The sequence below is a fragment of the Pelodiscus sinensis genome, chromosome 13 (assembly GCF_052426305.1).
Source record: "Pelodiscus sinensis isolate ZL-2025 chromosome 13, ASM5242630v1, whole genome shotgun sequence".
Lineage (NCBI taxonomy): Eukaryota > Metazoa > Chordata > Testudines > Trionychidae > Pelodiscus > Pelodiscus sinensis.
In genome coordinates, this window is record NC_143064.1 from 1,015,821 (window position 1) to 1,036,946 (window position 21,126).

Sequence of the window (21,126 nt, forward strand, 5' to 3'; positions counted from 1 at the left end):
AGAGAGGGCCTGATCTGCCCCTTCTGGCAGCCTGCCCTGCAACATACCTTCTTGGCCAGGTGGGTGAGGGGCTTGGTCCCAGACAGATCTGTGAACCAGTTGTTTATGGCACTCTGCGAGCGCGCGGTCACCAGCCAGAAGTTATCCTTCTGGTTCACCTGAGGTTTCCGTCTTCCCGTGTCCGGCAGCGTGTTGCAGCGCAGCTTCTCTGCGATAATGCTGCTAAAATTGGAGCTGATCTGAAAGAGACAGAGGTGGGAAGCCTCTACCCACGGGCCAGTCTCCGGGAGAGGCCTGGCTTCACCCTGACTGACAGACATTTGCTGTTATCCCAAGAGTCTCCTTAGCAGTAACTTTCACCCCCCCCCCAGCCAATGGCTCCCTTTGCTGCAAGCAACAAGAAGAGCATCGGCAGCCGGCCCGGGGGAGCCCCCTCACTGAACACTACAGCCTGGGCGTCTCTCCTTCCTGGCACTTCCTGTCTGCCCTTCCGCCTGAGGAGGGAGGCCCGAGGCGCACTGCACTGGACACCAGGCCAAAGCTATCCACCCCCAGTGGTCCTGCAGCAAGCCAACACTCAGCTTCTAACCTGGACACGCAGCTCCCGTGTGGGCCCCGGAGATCTGGGAGCGGGGGCGTCCAGACACCTACACCTTGGCTCAGCAGCTGGGCAGCTTCGTCTGCCCCCAAGCTGGGAACACGGGGCCCACCGCCACGAGGGGGAGAGACGCTCCTAGAGCACGGCCTCGGGCACCCTGCACCCCTAGCCCACAGCCCCTGGAGCAATCCCGCCATTCAGGACCAGGCCTCCCGCTGGGAACTCACCTTGGCTGGATTGAAGTTGACGTTTTTGGCCGTGCCATGTTCGTCCCCCGAGACTGCCGGCTGATTGTTAAAACCCTGCTTCACGTTCAGAGCGGTGAGCTCGTCCTGCGCGAGAGAGGGGACCCGGCTCTGCAAGGCAGCCACCACCGAGGGAGGGCAGACAACCGCCCAGCCTCCCCCGCCGGCCTCCCGCGGGCCCCGGGCAACCGCCCAGCCTCCCCCGCCGGTCTCCCGCGGGCCCCGGGCAACCGCCCAGCGTCACCCGCCGGCCTCCCGCGGGCCCCGGGCAACCGCCCAGCCTCCCCCGCCGGCCTCCCGCGGGCCCCCGGGCAACCGCCCAGCCTCCCCCGCCGGTCTCCCGCGGGCCCCGGGCAACCGCCCAGCGTCACCCGCCGGCCTCCCGCGGGCCCCGGGCAACCGCCCAGCCTCCCCCGCCGGCCTCCCGCGGGCCCCCGGGCAACCGCCCAGCCTCCCCCGCCAGCCTCCCGCGGGCCCCCGGGCAACCGCCCAGCCTCCCCCACCGGCCTCCCGCGGGCCCCCGGGCAACCGCCCAGCCTCCCCCGCCGGCCTCCCACAGGGCCCCCGGGCAACCGCCCAGCCTCACCCGCCGGCCTCTCGCGGGCCCCCGGGCAACCGCCCAGCCTCCCCCGCCAGCCTCCCGCAGGGCCCCGGGCAACCGCCCAGCCTCCCCCGCCGGCCTCCCGCGGGCCCCGGGCAACCGCCCAGCCTCACCCGCCGGCCTCCCGCGGGCCCCCGGGCAACCGCCCAGCCTCCCCCGCCGGCCTCCCGCGGGCCCCCGGGCAACCGCCCAGCCTCCCCCGCCGGCCTCCCGCAGGGCCCCCGGGCAACCGCCCAGCCTCACCCGCCGGCCTCTCGCGGGCCCCCGGGCAACCGCCCAGCCTCACCCGCCGGCCTCCCGCGGGCCCCGGGCAACCGCCCAGCCTCCCCCGCCGGCCTCCAGCGGGCCCCGGGCAACCGCCCAGCCTCACCCGCCAGCCTCTCGCGGGCCCCCGGGCAACCGCCCAGCCTCCCCCGCCGGCCTCTCGCGGGCCCCCGGGCAACCGCCCAGCCTCACCCGCCAGCCTCTCGCGGGCCCCCGGGCAACCGCCCAGCCTCACCCGCCAGCCTCTCGCAGGGCCCCGGGCAACCGCCCAGCCTCCCCCGCCGGCCTCCCGCGGGCCCCGGGCAACCGCCCAGCCTCACCCGCCGGCCTCCCGCGGGCCCCGGGCAACCGCCCAGCCTCACCCGCCGGCCTCTCGCAGGGCCCCGGGCAACCGCCCAGCCTCCCCCGCCGGCCTCCCGCGGGCCCCCGGGCAACCGCCCAGCCTCACCCGCCAGCCTCCCGCGGCGCCCCGGGCAACCGCCCAGCCTCCCCCACCGGCCTCCCGCAGGGCCCCCAGGCAACCGCCCAGCCTCACCCGCCAGCCTTCCGCGGGCCCCGGGCAACCGCCCAGCCTCCCCCGCCAGCCTCCCGCGGGCCCCGGGCAACCGCCCAGCCTCCCCCGCTGGCCTCCCGCAGGGCCCCCGGGCAACCGCCCAGCCTCACCCGCCAGCCTCCCGCAGGGCCCCCGGGCAACCGCCCAGCCTCACCCGCCAGCCTCCCGCGGGCCCCGGGCAACCACCCAGCCTCCCCCACCGGCCTCCCGCGGGCCCCGGGCAACCGCCCAGCCTCACCCGCCGGCCTCCCGCAGGGCCCCCAGGCAACCGCCCAGCCTCACCCGCCAGCCTCCCGCAGGGCCCCCGGGCAACCGCCCAGCCTCACCCGCCAGCCTCCCGCAGGGCCCCCGGGCAACCGCCCAGCCTCACCCGCCGGCCTCCCGCGGGCCCCCGGGCAACCGCCCAGCCTCCCCCGCCGGCCTCCCGCGGGCCCCGGGCAACCGCCCAGCCTCCCCCGCCGGCCTCCCGCGGGCCCCGGGCAACCGCCCAGCCTCACCCGCCGGCCTCCCGGGCAACCGCCCAGCCTCACCCGCCAGCCTCCCGCGGGCCCCGGGCAACCGCCCATCCTCACCCGCCAGCCTCCCGCGGGCCCCCGGGCAACCGCCCAGCCTCACCCGCCGGCCTCCCGCAGGGCCCCCAGGCAACCGCCCAGCCTCACCCGCCAGCCTCCCGCAGGGCCCCCGGGCAACCGCCCAGCCTCCCCCGCCGGCCTCCCGCAGGGCCCCCGGGCAACCGCCCAGCCTCACCCGCCAGCCTCCCGCGGGCCCCCGGGCAACCGCCCAGCCTCCCCCGCCAGCCTCCCGCAGGGCCCCGGGCAACCGCCCAGCCTCCCCCGCCGGCCTCCCGCGGGCCCCGGGCAACCGCCCAGCCTCACCCGCCGGCCTCCCGCAGGGCCCCCGGGCAACCGCCCAGCCTCCCCCGCCGGCCTCCTGCGGGCCCCGGGCAACCGCCCAGCCTCACCCGCCGGCCTCCCGCAGGGCCCCCGGGCAACCGCCCAGCCTCCCTCGCCGGCCTCCCGCAGGGCCCCCGGGCAACCGCCCAGCCTCACCCGCCGGCCTCCCGCGGGCCCCGGGCAACCGCCCAGCCTCCCCCGCCGGCCTCCAGCGGGCCCCGGGCAACCGCCCAGCCTCCCCCGCCGGCCTCCCGCGGGCCCCCGGGCAACCGCCCAGCCTCACCCGCCGGCCTCCCGCGGGCCCCGGGCAACCGCCCAGCCTCCCCCGCCGGCCTCCAGCGGGCCCCGGGCAACCGCCCAGCCTCCCCCGCCGGCCTCCCGCGAGCCCCCGGGCAACCGCCCAGCCTCACCCGCCAGCCTCCCGCGGCGCCCCGGGCAACCGCCCAGCCTCCCCCACCGGCCTCCCGCAGGGCCCCCAGGCAACCGCCCAGCCTCACCCGCCAGCCTTCCGCGGGCCCCGGGCAACCGCCCAGCCTCCCCCGCCAGCCTCCCGCGGGCCCCGGGCAACCGCCCAGCCTCCCCCGCTGGCCTCCCGCAGGGCCCCCGGGCAACCGCCCAGCCTCACCCGCCAGCCTCCCGCAGGGCCCCCGGGCAACCGCCCAGCCTCACCCGCCAGCCTCCCGCGGGCCCCGGGCAACCACCCAGCCTCCCCCACCGGCCTCCCGCGGGCCCCGGGCAACCGCCCAGCCTCACCCGCCGGCCTCCCGCAGGGCCCCCAGGCAACCGCCCAGCCTCACCCGCCAGCCTCCCGCAGGGCCCCCGGGCAACCGCCCAGCCTCACCCGCCAGCCTCCCGCAGGGCCCCCGGGCAACCGCCCAGCCTCACCCGCCGGCCTCCCGCGGGCCCCCGGGCAACCGCCCAGCCTCCCCCGCCGGCCTCCCGCGGGCCCCGGGCAACCGCCCAGCCTCCCCCGCCGGCCTCCCGCGGGCCCCGGGCAACCGCCCAGCCTCACCCGCCGGCCTCCCGGGCAACCGCCCAGCCTCACCCGCCAGCCTCCCGCGGGCCCCGGGCAACCGCCCATCCTCACCCGCCAGGCTCCCGCGGGCCCCCGGGCAACCGCCCAGCCTCACCCGCCGGCCTCCCGCAGGGCCCCCAGGCAACCGCCCAGCCTCACCCGCCAGCCTCCCGCAGGGCCCCCGGGCAACCGCCCAGCCTCCTCCGCCGGCCTCCCGCAGGGCCCCCGGGCAACCGCCCAGCCTCACCCGCCAGCCTCCCGCGGGCCCCCGGGCAACCGCCCAGCCTCCCCCGCCAGCCTCCCGCAGGGCCCCGGGCAACCGCCCAGCCTCCCCCGCCGGCCTCCCGCGGGCCCCGGGCAACCGCCCAGCCTCACCCGCCGGCCTCCCGCAGGGCCCCCGGGCAACCGCCCAGCCTCCCCCGCCGGCCTCCTGCGGGCCCCGGGCAACCGCCCAGCCTCACCCGCCGGCCTCCCGCAGGGCCCCCGGGCAACCGCCCAGCCTCCCTCGCCGGCCTCCCGCAGGGCCCCCGGGCAACCGCCCAGCCTCACCCGCCAGCCTCCCGCGGGCCCCCGGGCAACCGCCCAGCCTCCCCCGCCAGCCTCCCGCAGGGCCCCGGGCAACCGCCCAGCCTCCCCCGCCGGCCTCCCGCAGGGCCCCCGGGCAACCGCCTGCACGGAGCTTAGGCACCGGAACTCAGCCTTTGACCCCTCTGGGGCCGCTCCCGCCAGCAACGGGGCTCACTCCCCAAACCCCCAGCAAAAGGGCTCAGCCCCCACCCCCTGGGACAGCCCCCCAGCAACAGGGCTCACTCCTCAACCCGCCCAGCAATGGGGCTCCCCCCCAACTGCCCCCCAGCGACGGGGCTCCCCCCCCTCGGACAGCCCTCCAGCGACGGGGCTCACCCCCCCGCGACAGCCCCCCAGCGATGGACTCCCCTCCCCCCCGACAATCCCCCAGCGACAGGGCTCACCCCCCCGCGACAGCCCCCCAGCGACAGGGCTCCCCTCCCCCAGACAGCCCCCCAGCGAATGGGCCCCCCCCCCGACAACCCCCCAGCGACGGGGCTCCCCCCCCTCGGACAGCCCCTCAGCGACAGGGCTCATCCCCCCGCGACAGCCCCCCAGCGACAGGGCTCCCCCACGCGACAGCTCCCCAGCGACAGGGCTCCCCCCCCGCGACAGCTCCCCAGCGACGGGGCTCCCCCCCCCAGCGACAGGGCTCCCCCCCGACAGTCCCCCAGCGACAGGGCTCCCCCCCTCGGACAGCCCCCCAGCGACAGGGCTCCCCCCCGACAGTCCCCCAGCGACAGGGCTCCCCCCCTCGGACAGCCCCCCAGCGACAGGGCTCACCCCCCCGCGACAGCCCCCCAGCGACAGGGCTCCCCCCCCCGACAGCCCCCCCAGCGACAGGGCTCCCCCCCCCCGACAGTCCCCCAGCGACAGGGCTCCCCCCTCGGACAGCCCCCCAGCGACAGGGCTCACCCCCCCGCGACAGCCCCCCAGCGACAGGGCTCCCCCCCCGAACAGCCCCCCCGGCGATGGGCTCCCCCCCCGACAGCCCCCCCAGAGACAGGGCTCCCCCCCCGACAGCCCCCCCAGCGACAGGGCTCCCCCCCGACAGTCCCCCAGCGACAGGGCTCCCCCCCGACAGCCCCCCAGCGACGGGGCTCCCCCCCCCAGCGACAGGGCTCCCCCCCCCAGCGACAGGGCTCCCCCCCGACAGCCCCCCAGCGACAGGGCTCCCCCCCCCCGACAGCCCCCCAGCGACAGGGCTCCCCCCCGACAGCCCCCCAGCGACAGGGCTCCCCCCCCCGACAGCCCCCCAGCGACAGGGCTCCCCCCCGACAGCCCCCCAGCGACAGGGCTCCCCCCCCCGCGACAGCCCCCCAGCGACAGGGCTCCCCCCCCGACAGCCCCCCCGGCTTTGGGCTCCCCCCCCCGGCGATGGGCTCGCGCCGGCCCCACCTCCTTCTGCTTGGGGTCCTGCGGGTAGACGTCGGGCGGGCCGAGGCGCGGGCGCTTGAGGGGCCGGTGCTCGTAGCTCAGGATCCCGAAGGCCGCCATGGCGGGGGGAGGGGCGGCGGGGCCGGCAGCCGGGGGAGCCGCCGGGCACAACAAGGGACGGCGGAGCCAGCCGAGCCCGCCCCGGCTCTCACGGAAATTGCCGAGCGCTGCCGGGGATCCCCGAGCCCGCCCCCCCCGCCCCTCCCGGCTCTCACGGAAATTGCCGAGCGCTGCCGGGGATCCCCGAGCCCGCCCCCCCCGCCCCTCCCGGCTCTCACGGAAATTGCCGAGCGCTGCCGGGGATCCCCGAGCCCGCCCCCCCCGCCTCTCCCGGCTCTCACGGAAATTGTCGAGCGCTGCCGGGGATCCCCGAGCCCGCCCCCCGCCCCTCGCGGCTCTCACGGAAATTGCCGAGCGCTGCCGGGGATCCCCGAGCCCGCCCCCCCCGCCTCTCCCGGCTCTCACGGAAATTGCCGAGCGCTGCCGGGGATCCCCGAGCCCGCCCCCCCCCCCCCCGCCTCTCCCGGCTCTCACGGAAATTGCCGAGCGCTGCCGGGGATCCCCGAGCCCGCCCCCCCGCCCCTCGCGGCTCTCACGGAAATTGCCGAGCGCTGCCGGGGATCCCCGAGCCCGCCCCCCCGCCCCTCGCGGCTCTCACGGAAATTGCCGAGCGCTGCCGGGGATCCCCGAGCTCGCCCCTCCCCCCCCCCGGCTCTCACGGAAATTGCCGAGCGCTGCCGGGGATCCCCGAGCCCGCCCCCCCGCCCCTCGCGGCTCTCACGGAAATTGCCGAGCGCTGCCGGGGATCCCCGAGCCCGCCCCCCCGCCCCTCGCGGCTCTCACGGAAATTGCCGAGCGCTGCCGGGGATCCCCGAGCCCGCCCCCCCGCCCCTCGCGGCTCTCACGGAAATTGCCGAGCGCTGCCGGGGATCCCCGAGCCCGCCCCCCCCGCCCCTCCCGGCTCTCACGGAAATTGCCGAGCGCTGCCGGGGATCCCCGAGCCCGCCCCCCGCCCCTCCCGGATCTCACGGAAATTGCCGAGCGCTGCCGGGGATCCCCGAGCCCGCCCCCCCCGCCTCTCCCGGCTCTCACGGAAATTGTCGAGCGCTGCCGGGGATCCCCGAGCCCGCCCCCCGCCCCTCGCGGCTCTCACGGAAATTGCCGAGCGCTGCCGGGGATCCCCGAGCCCGCCCCCCCCGCCTCTCCCGGCTCTCACGGAAATTGCCGAGCGCTGCCGGGGATCCCCGAGCCCGCCCCCCCCCCCCCGCCTCTCCCGGCTCTCACGGAAATTGCCGAGCGCTGCCGGGGATCCCCGAGCCCGCCCCCCCGCCCCTCGCGGCTCTCACGGAAATTGCCGAGCGCTGCCGGGGATCCCCGAGCCCGCCCCCCCGCCCCTCGCGGCTCTCACGGAAATTGCCGAGCGCTGCCGGGGATCCCCGAGCTCGCCCCTCCCCCCCCCCCGGCTCTCACGGAAATTGCCGAGCGCTGCCGGGGATCCCCGAGCCCGCCCCCCCGCCCCTCGCGGCTCTCACGGAAATTGCCGAGCGCTGCCGGGGATCCCCGAGCCCGCCCCCCCGCCCCTCGCGGCTCTCACGGAAATTGCCGAGCGCTGCCGGGGATCCCCGAGCCCGCCCCCCCGCCCCTCGCGGCTCTCACGGAAATTGCCGAGCGCTGCCGGGGATCCCCGAGCTCGCCCCTCCCCCCCCCCCGGCTCTCACGGAAATTGCCGAGTGCTGCCGGGGATCCCCGAGCCCGCCCCCCGCCTCTCCAGGCTCTCACGGAAATTGCCGAGCGCTGCCGGGGATCCCCGAGACAGCCCCCCCGCCCCTCCCGGCTCTCACGGAAATTGCCGAGCGCTGCCGGGGATCCCCGAGCCCGCCCCCCCGCCCCTCGCGGATCTCACGGAACTAGCCGAGCGCTGCCGGGGATCCCCGAGCCCGCCCCCCCGCCCCTCCTGGCTCTCACGGAAATTGCCGAGCGCTGCCGGGGATCCCCGAGCCCGCCCCCCGCCCCTCCCGGATCTCACGGAAATTGCCGAGCGCTGCCGGGGATCCCCGAGCCCGCCCCCCCGCCCCTCCCGGATCTCACGGAAATTGCCGAGTGCTGCCGGGGATACCCGAGCCCGCCCCCCGCCTCTCCCGGCTCTCACGGAAATTGCCGAGCGCTGCCGGGGATCCCCGAGCCCGCCCCCCCGCCCCTCCCGGCTCTCACGGAAATTGCCGAGCGCTGCCGGGGATCCCCGAGCCCGCCCCTCCCGCCCCGGCTCTCACGGAAATTGCCGAGCGCTGCCGGGGATCCCCGAGCCCGCCCCCCCGCCCCTCGCGGATCTCACGGAAATTGCCGAGCGCTGCCGGGGATCCCCGAGCCCGCCCCGCGCGCACGGAAAGGGCCGAGGGGCCCAGCGCCAGTTCCCAGCCCTGAGCCGGGCCTGAGGGGGAAGCGCCCCCCCGCCTCTACCACTGCCCCCGGGAGACCCCCCCAGGCAGCCTCTGGGCAGGGGGCAAAGGGCAGTTGGGGGGCAGGGGGCAGTTGGGGGGCAGGGGCAAAGGGCAGTTGGGGGGCAGGGGGCAGTTGGGGGGCAGGGGGCAAAGGGCAGTTGGGGGGCAGGGGGCAGTTGGGGGGCAGGGGCAAAGGGCAGTTGGGGGGCAGGGGGCAGTTGGGGGGGCAGGGGCAAAGGGCAGTTGGGGGGCAGGGGGCAGTTGGGGGGCAGGGGGCAAAGGGCAGTTGGGGGGCAGGGGGCAGTTGGGGGGCAGGGGCAAAGGGCAGTTGGGGGATAGGGGGCAGTTGGGGGGCAGGGGGCAAAGGGCAGTTGGGGGGCAGGGGGCAGTTGTGGGGGCAGGGGCAAAGGGCAGTTGGGGGGCAGGGGGCAGTTGGGGGGGCAGGGGGCAGGGGCAGTTGGGGGGCAGGGGGCAGTTGGGGGGGCAGGGGCAAAGTGCAGTTCGGGGGTAGGGGGCAGTTGGGGGGGCAGGGGCAAAGGGCAGTTGGGGGGCAGGGGGCAGTTGGGGGGCAGGGGGCAGTTGGGGCAGGGGCAAAGGGCAGTTGGGGGACAGGGGGCAGTTGGGTGGGCAGGGGGAAAGGGCAGTTGGGGGGCAGGGGGCAGTTGGGGGGGCAGGGGGCAAAGGGCAGTTGGGGGGCAGGGGGCAGTTGGGGGGGCAGGGGGCAAAGGGCAGTTGGGGGGGGCAGGGGGAAAGGGCAGTTGGGGGGCAGGGGGCAAAGGGCAGTTGGGGGGCAGGGGGCAGTTGGGGGGGCAGGGGGAAAGGGCAGTTGGGGGGCAGGGGGCAGTTGGGGGGGCAGGGGGAAAGGGCAGTTGGGGGGCAGGGGGCAGTTGGGGGGGCAGGGGGAAAGGGCAGTTGGGGGGCAGGGGGCAGTTGGGGGGGCAGGGGGCAAAGGGCAGTTGGGGGGCAGGGGTCCTGATGGCAGCTCCGGCCCAAAGTCCGTGTGGTGCTCCCAGCGTCCCCCGGATGGCCCATCCTGCCGGGGCTCCAGCACCTGGGCAGCCACCCCAGGCCTTGGCCCCCTGCCCGCCCAGCAACGCGAGCACTGAGGATTCCCGTCGTGCGCACCCTGGAGCAGGCTCGGTCTGGCACCCCAGGCTCCACATCAGAACATGAGAACGGCCGTGCTGGGTCAGACCAAAGGTCCATCTAGCCCAGTATCCTGCCTGCCCATCCCAGAGGGGGTGGACCGAAGACAATGATCAAGCGATTTGTCTCCTGCCGTCCCTCTCCAGCCTCTGACAAACAGGCCAGGGACACCATTTTATCCCCTGGCGAATAGCCTTTTATGGACGTAACCTCCAGGAAATTATCCAGCTTCTCTTTAAACTCTATTATAGTCCTAGCCTTCACAGCCTCCTCTGGCAAGGAGTTCCACAGGTTGACTACACGCTGTGTGAAGAAGAACTTTCTTTTCTTAGTTTTAAACCTGCTCCCCATTAATTTCATTTGGTGTCCTCTAGTTCTTCTATTATGGGAACTAATAAATAACTTTTCTTTATTCACCCTCTCCACACCACTCATGATTTTATAGACCTCTATCATATCCCCCTCAGTCTCCTCTTTTCTTTTCCACGCCGGGCTCCAGCTTCAGCTCCAGCCGTGGGGCACCTCGAGCTCCAGCACCAGGACACCCCAGTCTCCATGCCAAGCTCCCCTTCATCCCAGACTCTGGCCCCAAGGCTCCTTGAGCTCCATCCCAAACTCCAGCCCCAGGGTCCCCATCACGCCTGAGCCCCGCAGGCCCAGCCCACTGTGACCCCATAGTCAGGGCTGTGATGCCAGCACCCCCTTGCTGAGAGGGGATGCTGCAGCTGGTGCCTTTCCAGTCCTGCTGTCAGAGGGGCAGCAGTTTGGGGTGCCCCAAGCTGCCCAGGCCGCCCCCCGGTGTGAACGCCCTGCCGTGCTGGGGCCTGGCTAGTGTGACGTAGTGGGGGTACTTGCTGGGCTGTGGTGACCCCTGCTGTCTGGAGCAAGACCCAGCAGGGAAAACCTCACTAGGCAGAGGTGATGCCAAACTTGTTGAACCAGTGGCCAGACACCCCCCAAGGAGAGGAACAAAGGAAGGTGGATGCTGCCCTGGCTGGGGGGCAGGGCTGGAAGTTAGTGAGTTGGTGGCTGGCTGTCGGAGGGCATGGAGGAGAGCCTAGGGGAAGGGGCTGGAGTTTAGGGGCCCAGTCTCCCCATCTCAAGGGGGCCTGAGGCATCCTAGCCCAGCACTGTGACCAGATTACATCTGTGCTGCGCTGTGCTGGAGGAGCAATAAACCACCCTCAATTGCACTGGCTGGTGCAGTCTGTTTGTGCCATTTCGGGGTGCAGGAGACGGGGAACCCCCAACGCGCTGTCACAGCTAGCCCAGCCCAGGCGATGTTCGCAGGCTGGGCTGCAGCTCACAGGGAGTTTCCCTTGGCTGTAGAAGGAAGCACATGCTGTGCCTAGCCCCCAGGGTTGCTGCGACCTAGCATTGGCCCGCCTGCAAGAACTGGGGTTGAGGGCTAGCACAGGAAGCAGCAATGTGTGCGGAAGCTGAGAGCAAGCTGCGTGGTATCCTCCTTTCACAGCGAGTGCTCAAGCCACAAGGAGCTGTGACACAGCCAGCTCCGCCGCCCGCCTGGCCCTGGGGCCCTGAGAACAGGTGGCAGCCCAGGCCCATGGATTCCTCTCTTACTCTCCCCTCCGCCACCACGGAAGCTGGGATGTTCCTGACTCTGCTCCTGCTGCTGTCCAGGCACAGCCAGCGAGCCACAGCCGCCCAGGGCCCACAAGGTAATGCTCACGCTTCTCTCCCAGCCTCCTGGCAGCCCTCGATCCCTCATTCCCCGTGTCCTGCAGGTCAGCTTTGTGGGTCGGGGAGCAGGCAAGGCAGGCGCACCTCAGCATGATGCTGAGAGGGGCGAGGGGGGGCCATGCTGGCTCTGGAGGTTCGGCATTGGCTGGAGGCCTTTGCCCTGTGGGCTCAGAGCCATCCCAGCTTAGAAGGACTTGACCCAGCACCCCCATGGACACCACAGAGGGGCCTTTGGGAAGCATTTGTAAAACAGGTCACTTCCTCATGGTGCTTTCTCTGTGGCACAGGGCCCCACTGTTGGCACAAACTGACCCATTTGTTCTTCGTTTCAAGGGTTAGGCCTGAATCATCCATGGAGGCTGAATTCACTTCTCCCGCTTAGTCCCAGGGCTGGGGGCAGGGGCAGGGAAGAGGCTTGAGCCGTAACTCCTCCGTTGCCCGAGGATGCTGCTGCCGGGTACCTTGTTGTGCTGATGCGCTGGAAAATACCTTGGCACAAGTGAAATAGCAATGAAGGGTGAAGATGTTGCTCGAGGGATGACATCTAGCCATTGGGCAGTGCATGGTGTCTGTCAGGATATGTGTCTGCAGGGGCATGAGGTGGTATCCATGGAGGGATGCTCCGTGGTATCCATGGGGGTGAGGGCTGGCCACAGGGCAGTACGTGTCGGGGTTGCGGTTGGCCACGGGGCATTACGTGGCACCTGTCAAGGTGATGGCTGGTCACGGGACAATACGTGGTACCTGTTGGGGGTGGCAGCTGGCTGCCGGGCAGTACATGTCAGGGTGACGGTTGGCCACAGGGCATTACATGGCACCTGTCAAGGTGGCGGCTGGCCACAGGACAGTAAATGGGACCTGTTGGGGTGGCGACTGGCTGCAGGACAGTACGTGGGACCTGTCGGGGTGGCAGCTGGTCTCAGGACAGTATGTGGGACCTGTCGGGGTGGCGGCTGGCCGCAGGGCAGTATGTGGGACCTGTCGGGGTGGCGGCTGGTCTCAGGACAGTATGTGGGACCTGTCGGGGTGGTGGATAGTCTCAGGACAATACGTGGGACCTGTCGGGGTCACGGTTGGTCTCAGGACAGTACGTGGGACCTGTCGGAGTGGCGGCTGGCCACAGGGCAGTACGTGGGACCTGTCGGGGTGGCGGATCGTCTCAGGACAATACGTGGGACCTGTCGGGGTGACGGTTGGTCTCAGGACAGTACGTGGGACCTGTCGGGGTGGCGGCTGGCCTCAGGGCAGTACGTGGGACCTGTCGGGGTGGCGGCTGGTCTCAGGACAGTATGTGGGACCTGTCGGGGTGGCGGATAGTCTCAGGACAGCACATGGGACCTGTCGGGGTGACGGTTGGTCTCAGGACAGTACGTGGGACCTGTCGGGGTGGCGGCTGGCCGCAGGGCAGTACGTGGGACCTGTCGGGATGGTGGCTGGTCAAAGGACAGTACGTGGGACCTGTCGGGGTGGCGGATCGTCTCAGGACAATACGTGGGACCTGTCGGGGTGACGGTTGGTCTCAGGACAGTACGTGGGACCTGTCGGGGTGGCGGATCGTCTCAGGACAGTTCATGGGACCTGTCGGGGTGACGGTTGGTCTCAGGACAGTAGGTGGGACCTGTCGGGGTGGCGGCTGGCCGCAGGGCAGTACGTGGGACCTGTCGGGGTGGCGGCTGGCCGCAGGGCAGTACGTGGGACCTGTCGGGGTGGTGGCTGGTCAAAGGACAGTACGTGGGACCTGTCGGGGTGGCGGCTGGCTGCAGGGCAGTACGTGGGACCTGTCGGGATGGTGGCTGGTCAAAGGACAGTACGTGGGACCTGTCGGGGTGGCGGCTGGCTGCAGGGCAGTACGTGGGACCTGTCGGGATGGTGGCTGGTCAAAGGACAGTACGTGGGACCTGTCGGAGTGGCGGCTGGCTGCAGGGCAGTACGTGGGACCTGTCGGGGTGGCGGCTGGCCGCAGGGCAGTACGTGGGACCTGTCGGGATGGTGGCTGGTCAAAGGACAGTACGTGGGACCTGTCGGGGTGGCGGCTGGCCACAGGGCAGTACGTGGGACCGGTCGGGGTGGCGGATAGTCTCAGGACAGTACGTGGGACCTGTCGGGGTGACGGTTGGTCTCAGGACAGTACGTGGGACCTGTCGGGGTGGCGGCTGGCCGCAGGGCAGTACGTGGGACCTGTCGGGGTGGCGGATCGTCTCAGGACAGTACATGGGACCTGTCGGGGTGGCGGCTGGCTGCAGGGCAGTACGTGGGACCTGTCGGGGTGGCGGCTGGCCGCAGGGCAGTACGTGGGACCTGTCGGGGTGGCGGATAGTCTCAGGACAGTACGTGGGACCTGTCGGGGTGGCGGCTGGCCGCAGGGCAATACGTGGGACCTGTCGGGGCGACAGCTGGGGGATGACTTCTGGGTGCAGAGCGGTACGTGGTACGGTCAGGTTGGCAGCTGCGGGCCAATGGCTGGCCATAGGGCTGTAGGTGACATCTGTTCTCTTTTGCGTTCTCCCAGCAGCCTGGCAGCACCACTGCTACTAGCTGCAGGAATTGGGGAAGTATTGCTGCTTCCCTGGGATTTCCCCAGACACCCTTAGGGTGAGGAACCCCCCTCCCTGAATTTCCCCAACACCCCTCAAGTTGTCAGTTGTTGCTTTGGCTGGGGCTTGGTTCCAGTCCCTGGAGTGCCGGGGGATGGACTGTCCTTCGTGCAGAGAATGGTCCTGGTCTGCCCTGAGCGAGGGTGTCCCCTGCAGGGGACCACGCTGGCGAAGCAGGCGCCGATGCTGGATGCCAGTGGGGAGACGGGGTGGCGACAGGTGTTTGGCCTGATGCTCATGAGCACTATTTGACCTGCCCCTCGCCACTGTTTAAAGACAAACCCTGACACGGCGTTACACCCCATGGACCCCTGCTCCCGCCCGCACCAGGGCCCCTGGCTCGCGTTGCTCAGGAGGTAGAGTGGTGGTGGGCGGAGTTGCCCTGGGCCCTGCACCGCCTAGGGCCAGCCCTGTTCCAACAGTGGGGGCAGGAGGCAGAGGCTGCTCAAATCCACGGTCTTCGGAGAGGGACCTGGAAGTCAGCTGTGGGCCACGGGCGAGGGAAGGAGTCACTGGCGTGTGACGTGTACCTGGAACGAAGGACGCAGCATTTTCCTGCAGTGCTGCCTGCCGGCAATGCATTACCAGTGCTGCTCGTGTTCCTCCCTCTGCATGGCATTTAGCAGCAGGATGTGAGTATCTGCACCGAAGCGTGGGCCTCTCTCAGTTCAGATGTGTATCAGCTCCCGTCTCTGGGTTCGTCTGCTCTGACGTCAGCAAGGAGGCTGGCAGCCCTCGTGTCCCTAGTGCGAGAACCTCCGGAGAAAGGGGGCTCCTCCCTGGACGGGCACCCAGGGCCCAGGCTCTCTCCCAGCCCTGCTGTTCATCACTAGCATGGAGTGCTCGGGACTCTGCCGGTGTCACCCGTCGCTCCTGTTCCATCATTCCCTGAGCACGCCTGGAGAACCCACCGCAGGCTTCCCAGCAGCGCCACAGAGGAGGAGCAAGACAGGAAACATCCCCAACTGCCGAGAAGGGCGAGAGATCCTTTGCCTGGCACCTCTGAGATCTCAGCCGCCTCAGGCCGGAATCCGTGTTCTGGCCGGGTGAGTGCAGGTCAGCGATGCGCAGGGCTAGTCAGAAAGAGGCAGCTGTGGGCGAGGAGGGCTACTTCAAAGTGGTCGTGCCACGGCGAGCCGGGGGCCAGCCCTGAGGCTCCACACAGCGCTGCCGCTTTGACACGCCGTGGGGAGCCCGGAGCCCCCGGCCGACCCTAGGCTCCTGTGACGGACCGGGCCGTGTCTGGGCACAGCTGAGGGCGCCTGCTCAGGGCGAATTGCTCAAATCCGGGGCTCCTTACAGCCCCCAGACTGGTGACCTCTCCAAACAGGCCACAAACCAGTCCCACAGAGCGCTTCAGCTGCCTGCCTGAAGCCTCCCGAGCAAAACCCCTCCGACACCCCAGCAATATCCATGCCCCAGATGGCCCCGGGCCTCATACACAGGTGGGGGGTCCTAGCACCCAATCCCACCTACCCCGAACAAGTTCTGTCCGGTTCCAGGAAACCAGCCACAGATCCCTGGTCAATTTATCCTTTAGACCTTACCCACAAATCACGCATCTAACAACTAAAGGTTTATTAACACAAGAAAGAAAAGCCTGAGAGTAAAGTTATTAAAGTACAGTACGTTACATGCACCGAATCTCCCAGTTCTCGATGCAGGCTCTAGCAGAGATGTTGCAGCTGCTGGTTTAAAAGTTCTTATTGCACATCCTACGATCAGGATGGGTTCACAGGTCGTCTGGGCTCTTCGATCCCTGCAGTGCTGCCTCTGGGATGAAGTGCTGAGCTGAAGACAAAAATGGCATCGACCACATGGCCTCTTTATACCTCCTTCCTGGCCTCTTCTAGTATGTAGCAGGTCACCTGGACAGAGGCCAATCTCTATGTTCCCTGCTGGCTCCTCTCAGGTGACAGCACCCATTCTTTGGGTGTGTCCATAGCCCATTGAGAGCCATTGTTCCACAGGCTCGGCCCTGCCCAATGCTTAACCACATGCAGGGAAATCTTCAGTGTCCATACGAGTACATGCTAATAATTGCACACACAGACATTCTACTAACACCAGAACAGCGTACATAGGATTAGCAGATAATAAGCTTCTATTCAATACCTCACATGGCCCCCTTCTATACCATTTTTGGGGCCAACACCCCCACCTAGGGGTGCAGCAGCGATCTGGCTGCTCCCCTCAAGATCCAGGCACGTGATACCCCCAACACAAAACTGATGCAGGAAGTGATGCCAGTAACATCACTGAGGGCATCACAGGCCTCCCCAAACAAAATGGCGGCGTGCCTCAGTTTCCCTTCTCACACAGGACCTTCTGGCGGGAACCCTTTTTGTCCTGTAAGAAGTTCCAAGACCAGTTACAAGTGTTAACCACGAAATAGCAACATCACAATGTCCCCTTACATACCGTCTGTCGTTTGGTACATCTCCAGACAGATTACATGGTATTTTCATAAGCTCATGCACACTGTATACCGTTACAATTCTCTGCAACAATAATACATTGGTTACAAGAATTAACATCAGTAACAAGAACAATCCTATATCAGGTGTATATTGACATTCCCCGTCAGGCCCCTTCTCTGGCCCCACACCATTGCAGTTTTGGCCCTTCAGGTTCAACCTGCAAATCTTCTTTGCCAAAGCAATTTCTGCCCCTCCCCCTTGTCCTGTGGGCTCCAGGCCTGAAACCTCTGGCCAGACCAAGACAAAGGGCTGGCTGGGCGTGACTCCCTGGCTCACAATGGCCCTGGAATTCTCCCCCTTCCCCCACTCAGTGGGGTAACAGGAGTGAGCTGCAAGTCTCTCCTCTGTCCACCCCCAACCTCTGTTTCCACATGGAACCAGATATCAACTTCCCTGATTGATTATGAGTGTCCACAGTGTCCAGAGATGGGAGCTTAATTGCCATCTCCTGCATCCTAGGGAGAGTGACCACACAGCTGTTCTGCTCTGCATACTTACCTACCCAGCCCTTCTCCTGAATCTGAGACACTAAGTTCCCACTCTCCTCCTTCAACTGGGAACAATCCTGTCCCACACACACTGACTTCCCAGCAAGCTGGTCACCCACAGTCACTGGGTTAGCAGCCTGCTCCAGTTCTCTGGATGTTCCTGCCTCATCTGGAACAACCCTCAGTCCCTCCGAGACTTCACAACCATCCACACTGGATTTGGCTATATCCAAGTCAGTGGAGTCACTGTTAATGGACAAATTCTGTCCCTCAGGCACTGCAACAAGTGCCTCACACAACAAGCTGCTGCCTTTTACAGGCAGAGCTTTCTCCTGAATGCCTTCTCCAAGCCAGGCCCTGTCACCTCTCTCAGTTACTGCAAACTGCTTGCTACAAGCACTGCCAGGACTCTCCTCTCTCTGAGCTTCCTTAAGCAGCAGTTCACCCTTCTCTGGTTCTGCAGTAGCCTTGCCCTGCTGAGCCACAACCAACTCCTCCCGCAATTCCCTTACTCCCTGAGTTATCTCTGGCCCCTCAGGTGGATTCACAGACAATCCCCTTTCAGGCACATAGACAGACTCACAAGAGACAGGGTCAGAGGCATCTTCACTCCCTGTGCGGCTCTCTAGATGGCTGTAAACGTCCACACCATCATTAGGCACCAGAGTTAACACACCCTCATTCTCTCCTTGTGCCCGGGCTAAGGGGTCTCCCTGCTCCCACAGAGTCGCTCCCCCCTCTGCCAGCAACACAGCAGCATCAGGCACAATATCAGGGTCACCACTGTCTGATCTCTGGGGTTCTGGTAAAACACTGACTGACTCTACCTGAGTCACCTCATCCCTCTCCCCAGCAGACACAAACCTTGGGCCACCCCCTTCCTGGGCCTTAGCCATATCCAGACCCAACTCTGGGACAACCACACTGCTCTCAGCCTTCACAGGCTGTGGGGCACCTTCCTCAGACATAGGAAGAAACTCTTCCCCACACACGGACAGACAACCAGAGACAGCTTCTCCCTTGTCCCCACACCCCTGGCTAATCTCAGGCATACAGCTAGCCACTGGGACAGCTTCCTTTACTGCCCCACTGCTACTTCCACCAGCCAAATTGCCAGCTTGCACACACTGTGCTTCACACAACTCAATTTCAGCTTGTGCAGGTTCAATTCCACAAACCTCACCAGCCACCAACTCCTCAACTAAAACTTCACTCTGGCCAGCCACTCCAGGCTGCCCCAGAGAAACATTTCCCTGACTTCTGGGCTCTTCCTGCCCTGGGTCTGATTCCAGCCTCACCTCTGAGGCGTCAGACGGGCCCTCACCCCCAGGCTCACTGCCCCCCTGCACAGACACACAGCTATCTGCCACAGGCTCACATATAGAGACACTTTCCCCTTGGTTACAGGGAGACTGACCAGCTCCAGGAAACTTTCCATACCCACATGCACCCCCTTCCCAAACCTCCCTGCTAGCTACAGGTAACATAAAAGGTTTGCATTCACACATGCTTTGGGGTTGGGTCATCACATCAGGTGGGCAAAATACGTCTGCCATATCATAAGCACACCGCACACCCACAGAGTTACACATTGAACCTTCAGGAGGATACAGTCTCTCTTGTTCTTTTAGTCTCTTAAGCTGGAGGTCAAGTCTAGCATGTTCCTCCTTGGCTAGGGCCATCTTCTTTGCATGCTCTGCCCTTCTCTCTGCATGTTCTGCTTTTCTCATCTCAAGTTCCCGATCCATCTCCTGCTTTCTCTTAGCAATTTCTTCATCTGCCTTCCGCCTTCTTTCAGCAGCTTCCTTGGCTTGCTTCTGCTCCTTTTCATCCACATCTCTGGTTAATAACAACACTACCAGATCTAGTTTAGAGGCCCTTTTCCTAAAGGCAATGCCTCTCCCCGAGCACAAATCCTTCAGAGCCTCTCTACTTCGGCTCTCATACTGGCACTGACTCATTTCGGCTGCCCTTTACCCAACCAAACTCTCAGTACTAAAAATCAAATTTAGACAGCGTGGGGTCCTGATCCCAAAGCTCAATTGACCAAGATCTGTGGATCCTGCCGACTACGCCACTGTGACGGACCGGGCCGTGTCTGGGCACAGCTGAGGGCGTCCGCTCAGGACGAATTGCTCAAATCCGGGGCTCCTTACAGCCCCCAGACTGGTGACCTCTCCAAACAGGCCACAAACCAGTCCCACAGAGCGCTTCAGCTGCCTGCCTGAAGCCTCATGAGCAAAACCCCTCCGACACCCCAGCAATATCCGTGCCCCAGATGGCCCCGGGCCTCATACACAGGTGGGGGGGTGCTAGCACCCAATCCCACCTACCCCGAACAAGTTCTGTCCGGTTCCAGGAAACCAGCCACAGATCTCTGGCCAATTTATCCTTTGGACCTTACCCACAAATCACGCTGGGCCAATCCTTTAGCATCTAACAACTAAAGGTTTATTATTACAAGAAAGAAAAGCCTGAGAGTGAGGTTATTAAAGTACAGTACGTTACATGCACCGAATCTCCCAGTCCTCGATGCAGGCTCTAGCAGAGATGTTGCAGCTGCTGGTTTAAAAGTTCTTATTGCACATCCTACGATCAGGATGGGTTCACAGGTCTTCCAGGCTCTTCGATCCCTGCAGTGCTGCCTCTGGGATGAAGTGCTGAGCTGAAGACAAAAATGGCATCGACCACATGGCCTCTTTATACTCCTTCCTGGCCTCTTCTAGTATGTAGCAGGTCACCTGGACAGAGGCCAATCTCTGTGTTTCCTGCTGGCTGCTCTCAGGTGACAGCCCCCATTCTTTGGGTGTGTCCATAGCCCATTGAGAGCCATTGTTCCACAGGCTCGGCCCTGCCCAATGCTTAACCACATGCAGGGAAATCTTCAGTGTCCATACGAGTACATGCTGATAATTGCACACACAGACATTCTACAAACACCAGAACAGTGTACATAGGATTAGCAGATAATAAGCTTCTATTCAATACCTCACATGGCCCCCTTCTATACCATTTTTGGGGCCAACACCCCCACCTAGGGGTGCAGCAGCGATCTGGCTGCTCCCCTCAAGATCCAACAACGTGACAGCTCCATGTGGCACTTTTGCCTTTCAACTGTAGCAACAGCCGAAGGAGGCGTCCTGTCGACTCAGGAAATAGTCGATGCCAAATGCATTCGATGAGTCAGTCGTCAGTATTTAGCATCCCTAGTGCAGGTGCTGTGCAATGTGCCCCCCATCTCTCACCGACCGCTGGGACTGCAGCAGCTCCAAGGTGCTTTGCCTTCGGGCTGTTTTCATGCCTTCTCCTCAGCGTAGCCATGCGGGACTGGCAGGGCCCTCGTGTGGTCATCGCGCTGGGACAGGCCACCTTTGACAGGGCTTAAAAGCCTCCCTGGCTGGGGTTCCACAGGAGTCCTGGGAATTCTATTTCAGAGATTCACTAGAGCTGTGGCGTCCAGCCAGTTCACTATAGTGGCTACTGCTGTGGCGAACGAGCCACGCTCAGCCGGCCAAACACACAGCCCTTCTCACAACCGAAGACCTGGTGTGTCCCCCTCAGTCCTCAGACTACACATGCCTGGTTTTTAACCTTCCTCCAAAGCCGCTTCTACACGACAGCTCACCCAGTGGCCCCAATGCCGCGTGCTGGCCACTTAATAGCTCCTGCCTGCACAAGAAGCAGCAGCTGTCAGCACTGGACACTAGTGCCCAGGCAGGGGCCTGGGTTAGTCCCACCCGCGAGTGACACAAGAGTCTCCTGCAATGCAGACAAGGGCTAACCCTTGAGCTTCATTTGTGGGGTTCTCTGCGCCTCGCCTGTTGAGTCACGCCAGAGACACCAGCCTGCAACTGCTGCAGATTGCTGGCTCTTCCTCAGTCAGAGACCTGCCATAACTAGGGTCCTCCCAATTTCGGGGGCCCTCTCCCGCTGTAGGGGACGTGGCTGTGTCCTGTACCCCTGGAGGAGCCTGTGCAGCATTGAGCCGTGAGGCTGAATGCAGTGGCAGGACCCTGCTCCGGGCGCCTGGGGCTCCGACAGGGTGAGGTGCAGAAGCCCCAGATCAGGGCGTGGCCCACTTTCCTGCCCTGGTTTCTAGCTGCTGA

At 66.9% G+C, this 21,126-nt stretch overlaps 2 protein-coding genes across 3 annotated transcripts in view; one reads left to right on the forward strand and one right to left on the reverse strand.

Annotated features, from left to right (window-relative positions):
* MED12 (mediator complex subunit 12) overlaps positions 1–6,293 on the reverse strand; it is a 95,328-nt gene extending 89,035 nt beyond the window's left edge. For both annotated transcript variants that reach the window (XM_089781764.1, XM_089781763.1), the window contains exons 1-3: positions 6,135–6,293; positions 826–930; positions 48–239 (exon numbers count right to left, since the gene is read on the reverse strand). In XM_089781764.1, coding sequence (XP_089637890.1) covers positions 48–239; positions 826–930; positions 6,135–6,233 — 396 coding nt within the window. In that variant the 5' untranslated portion in view covers positions 6,234–6,293. The remainder of the gene's footprint in view (positions 1–47; positions 240–825; positions 931–6,134) is intronic.
* A 4,902-nt stretch (positions 6,294–11,195) lies between these two features.
* The window catches only part of IL2RG (interleukin 2 receptor subunit gamma), a 45,554-nt gene continuing 35,623 nt past the window's right edge, over positions 11,196–21,126 (forward strand). Inside the window, exon 1 of the mRNA XM_075917654.2 lies at positions 11,196–11,436. Within this exon, the coding sequence (XP_075773769.2) occupies positions 11,322–11,436 (115 nt within the window). The 5' untranslated portion in view covers positions 11,196–11,321. The remainder of the gene's footprint in view (positions 11,437–21,126) is intronic.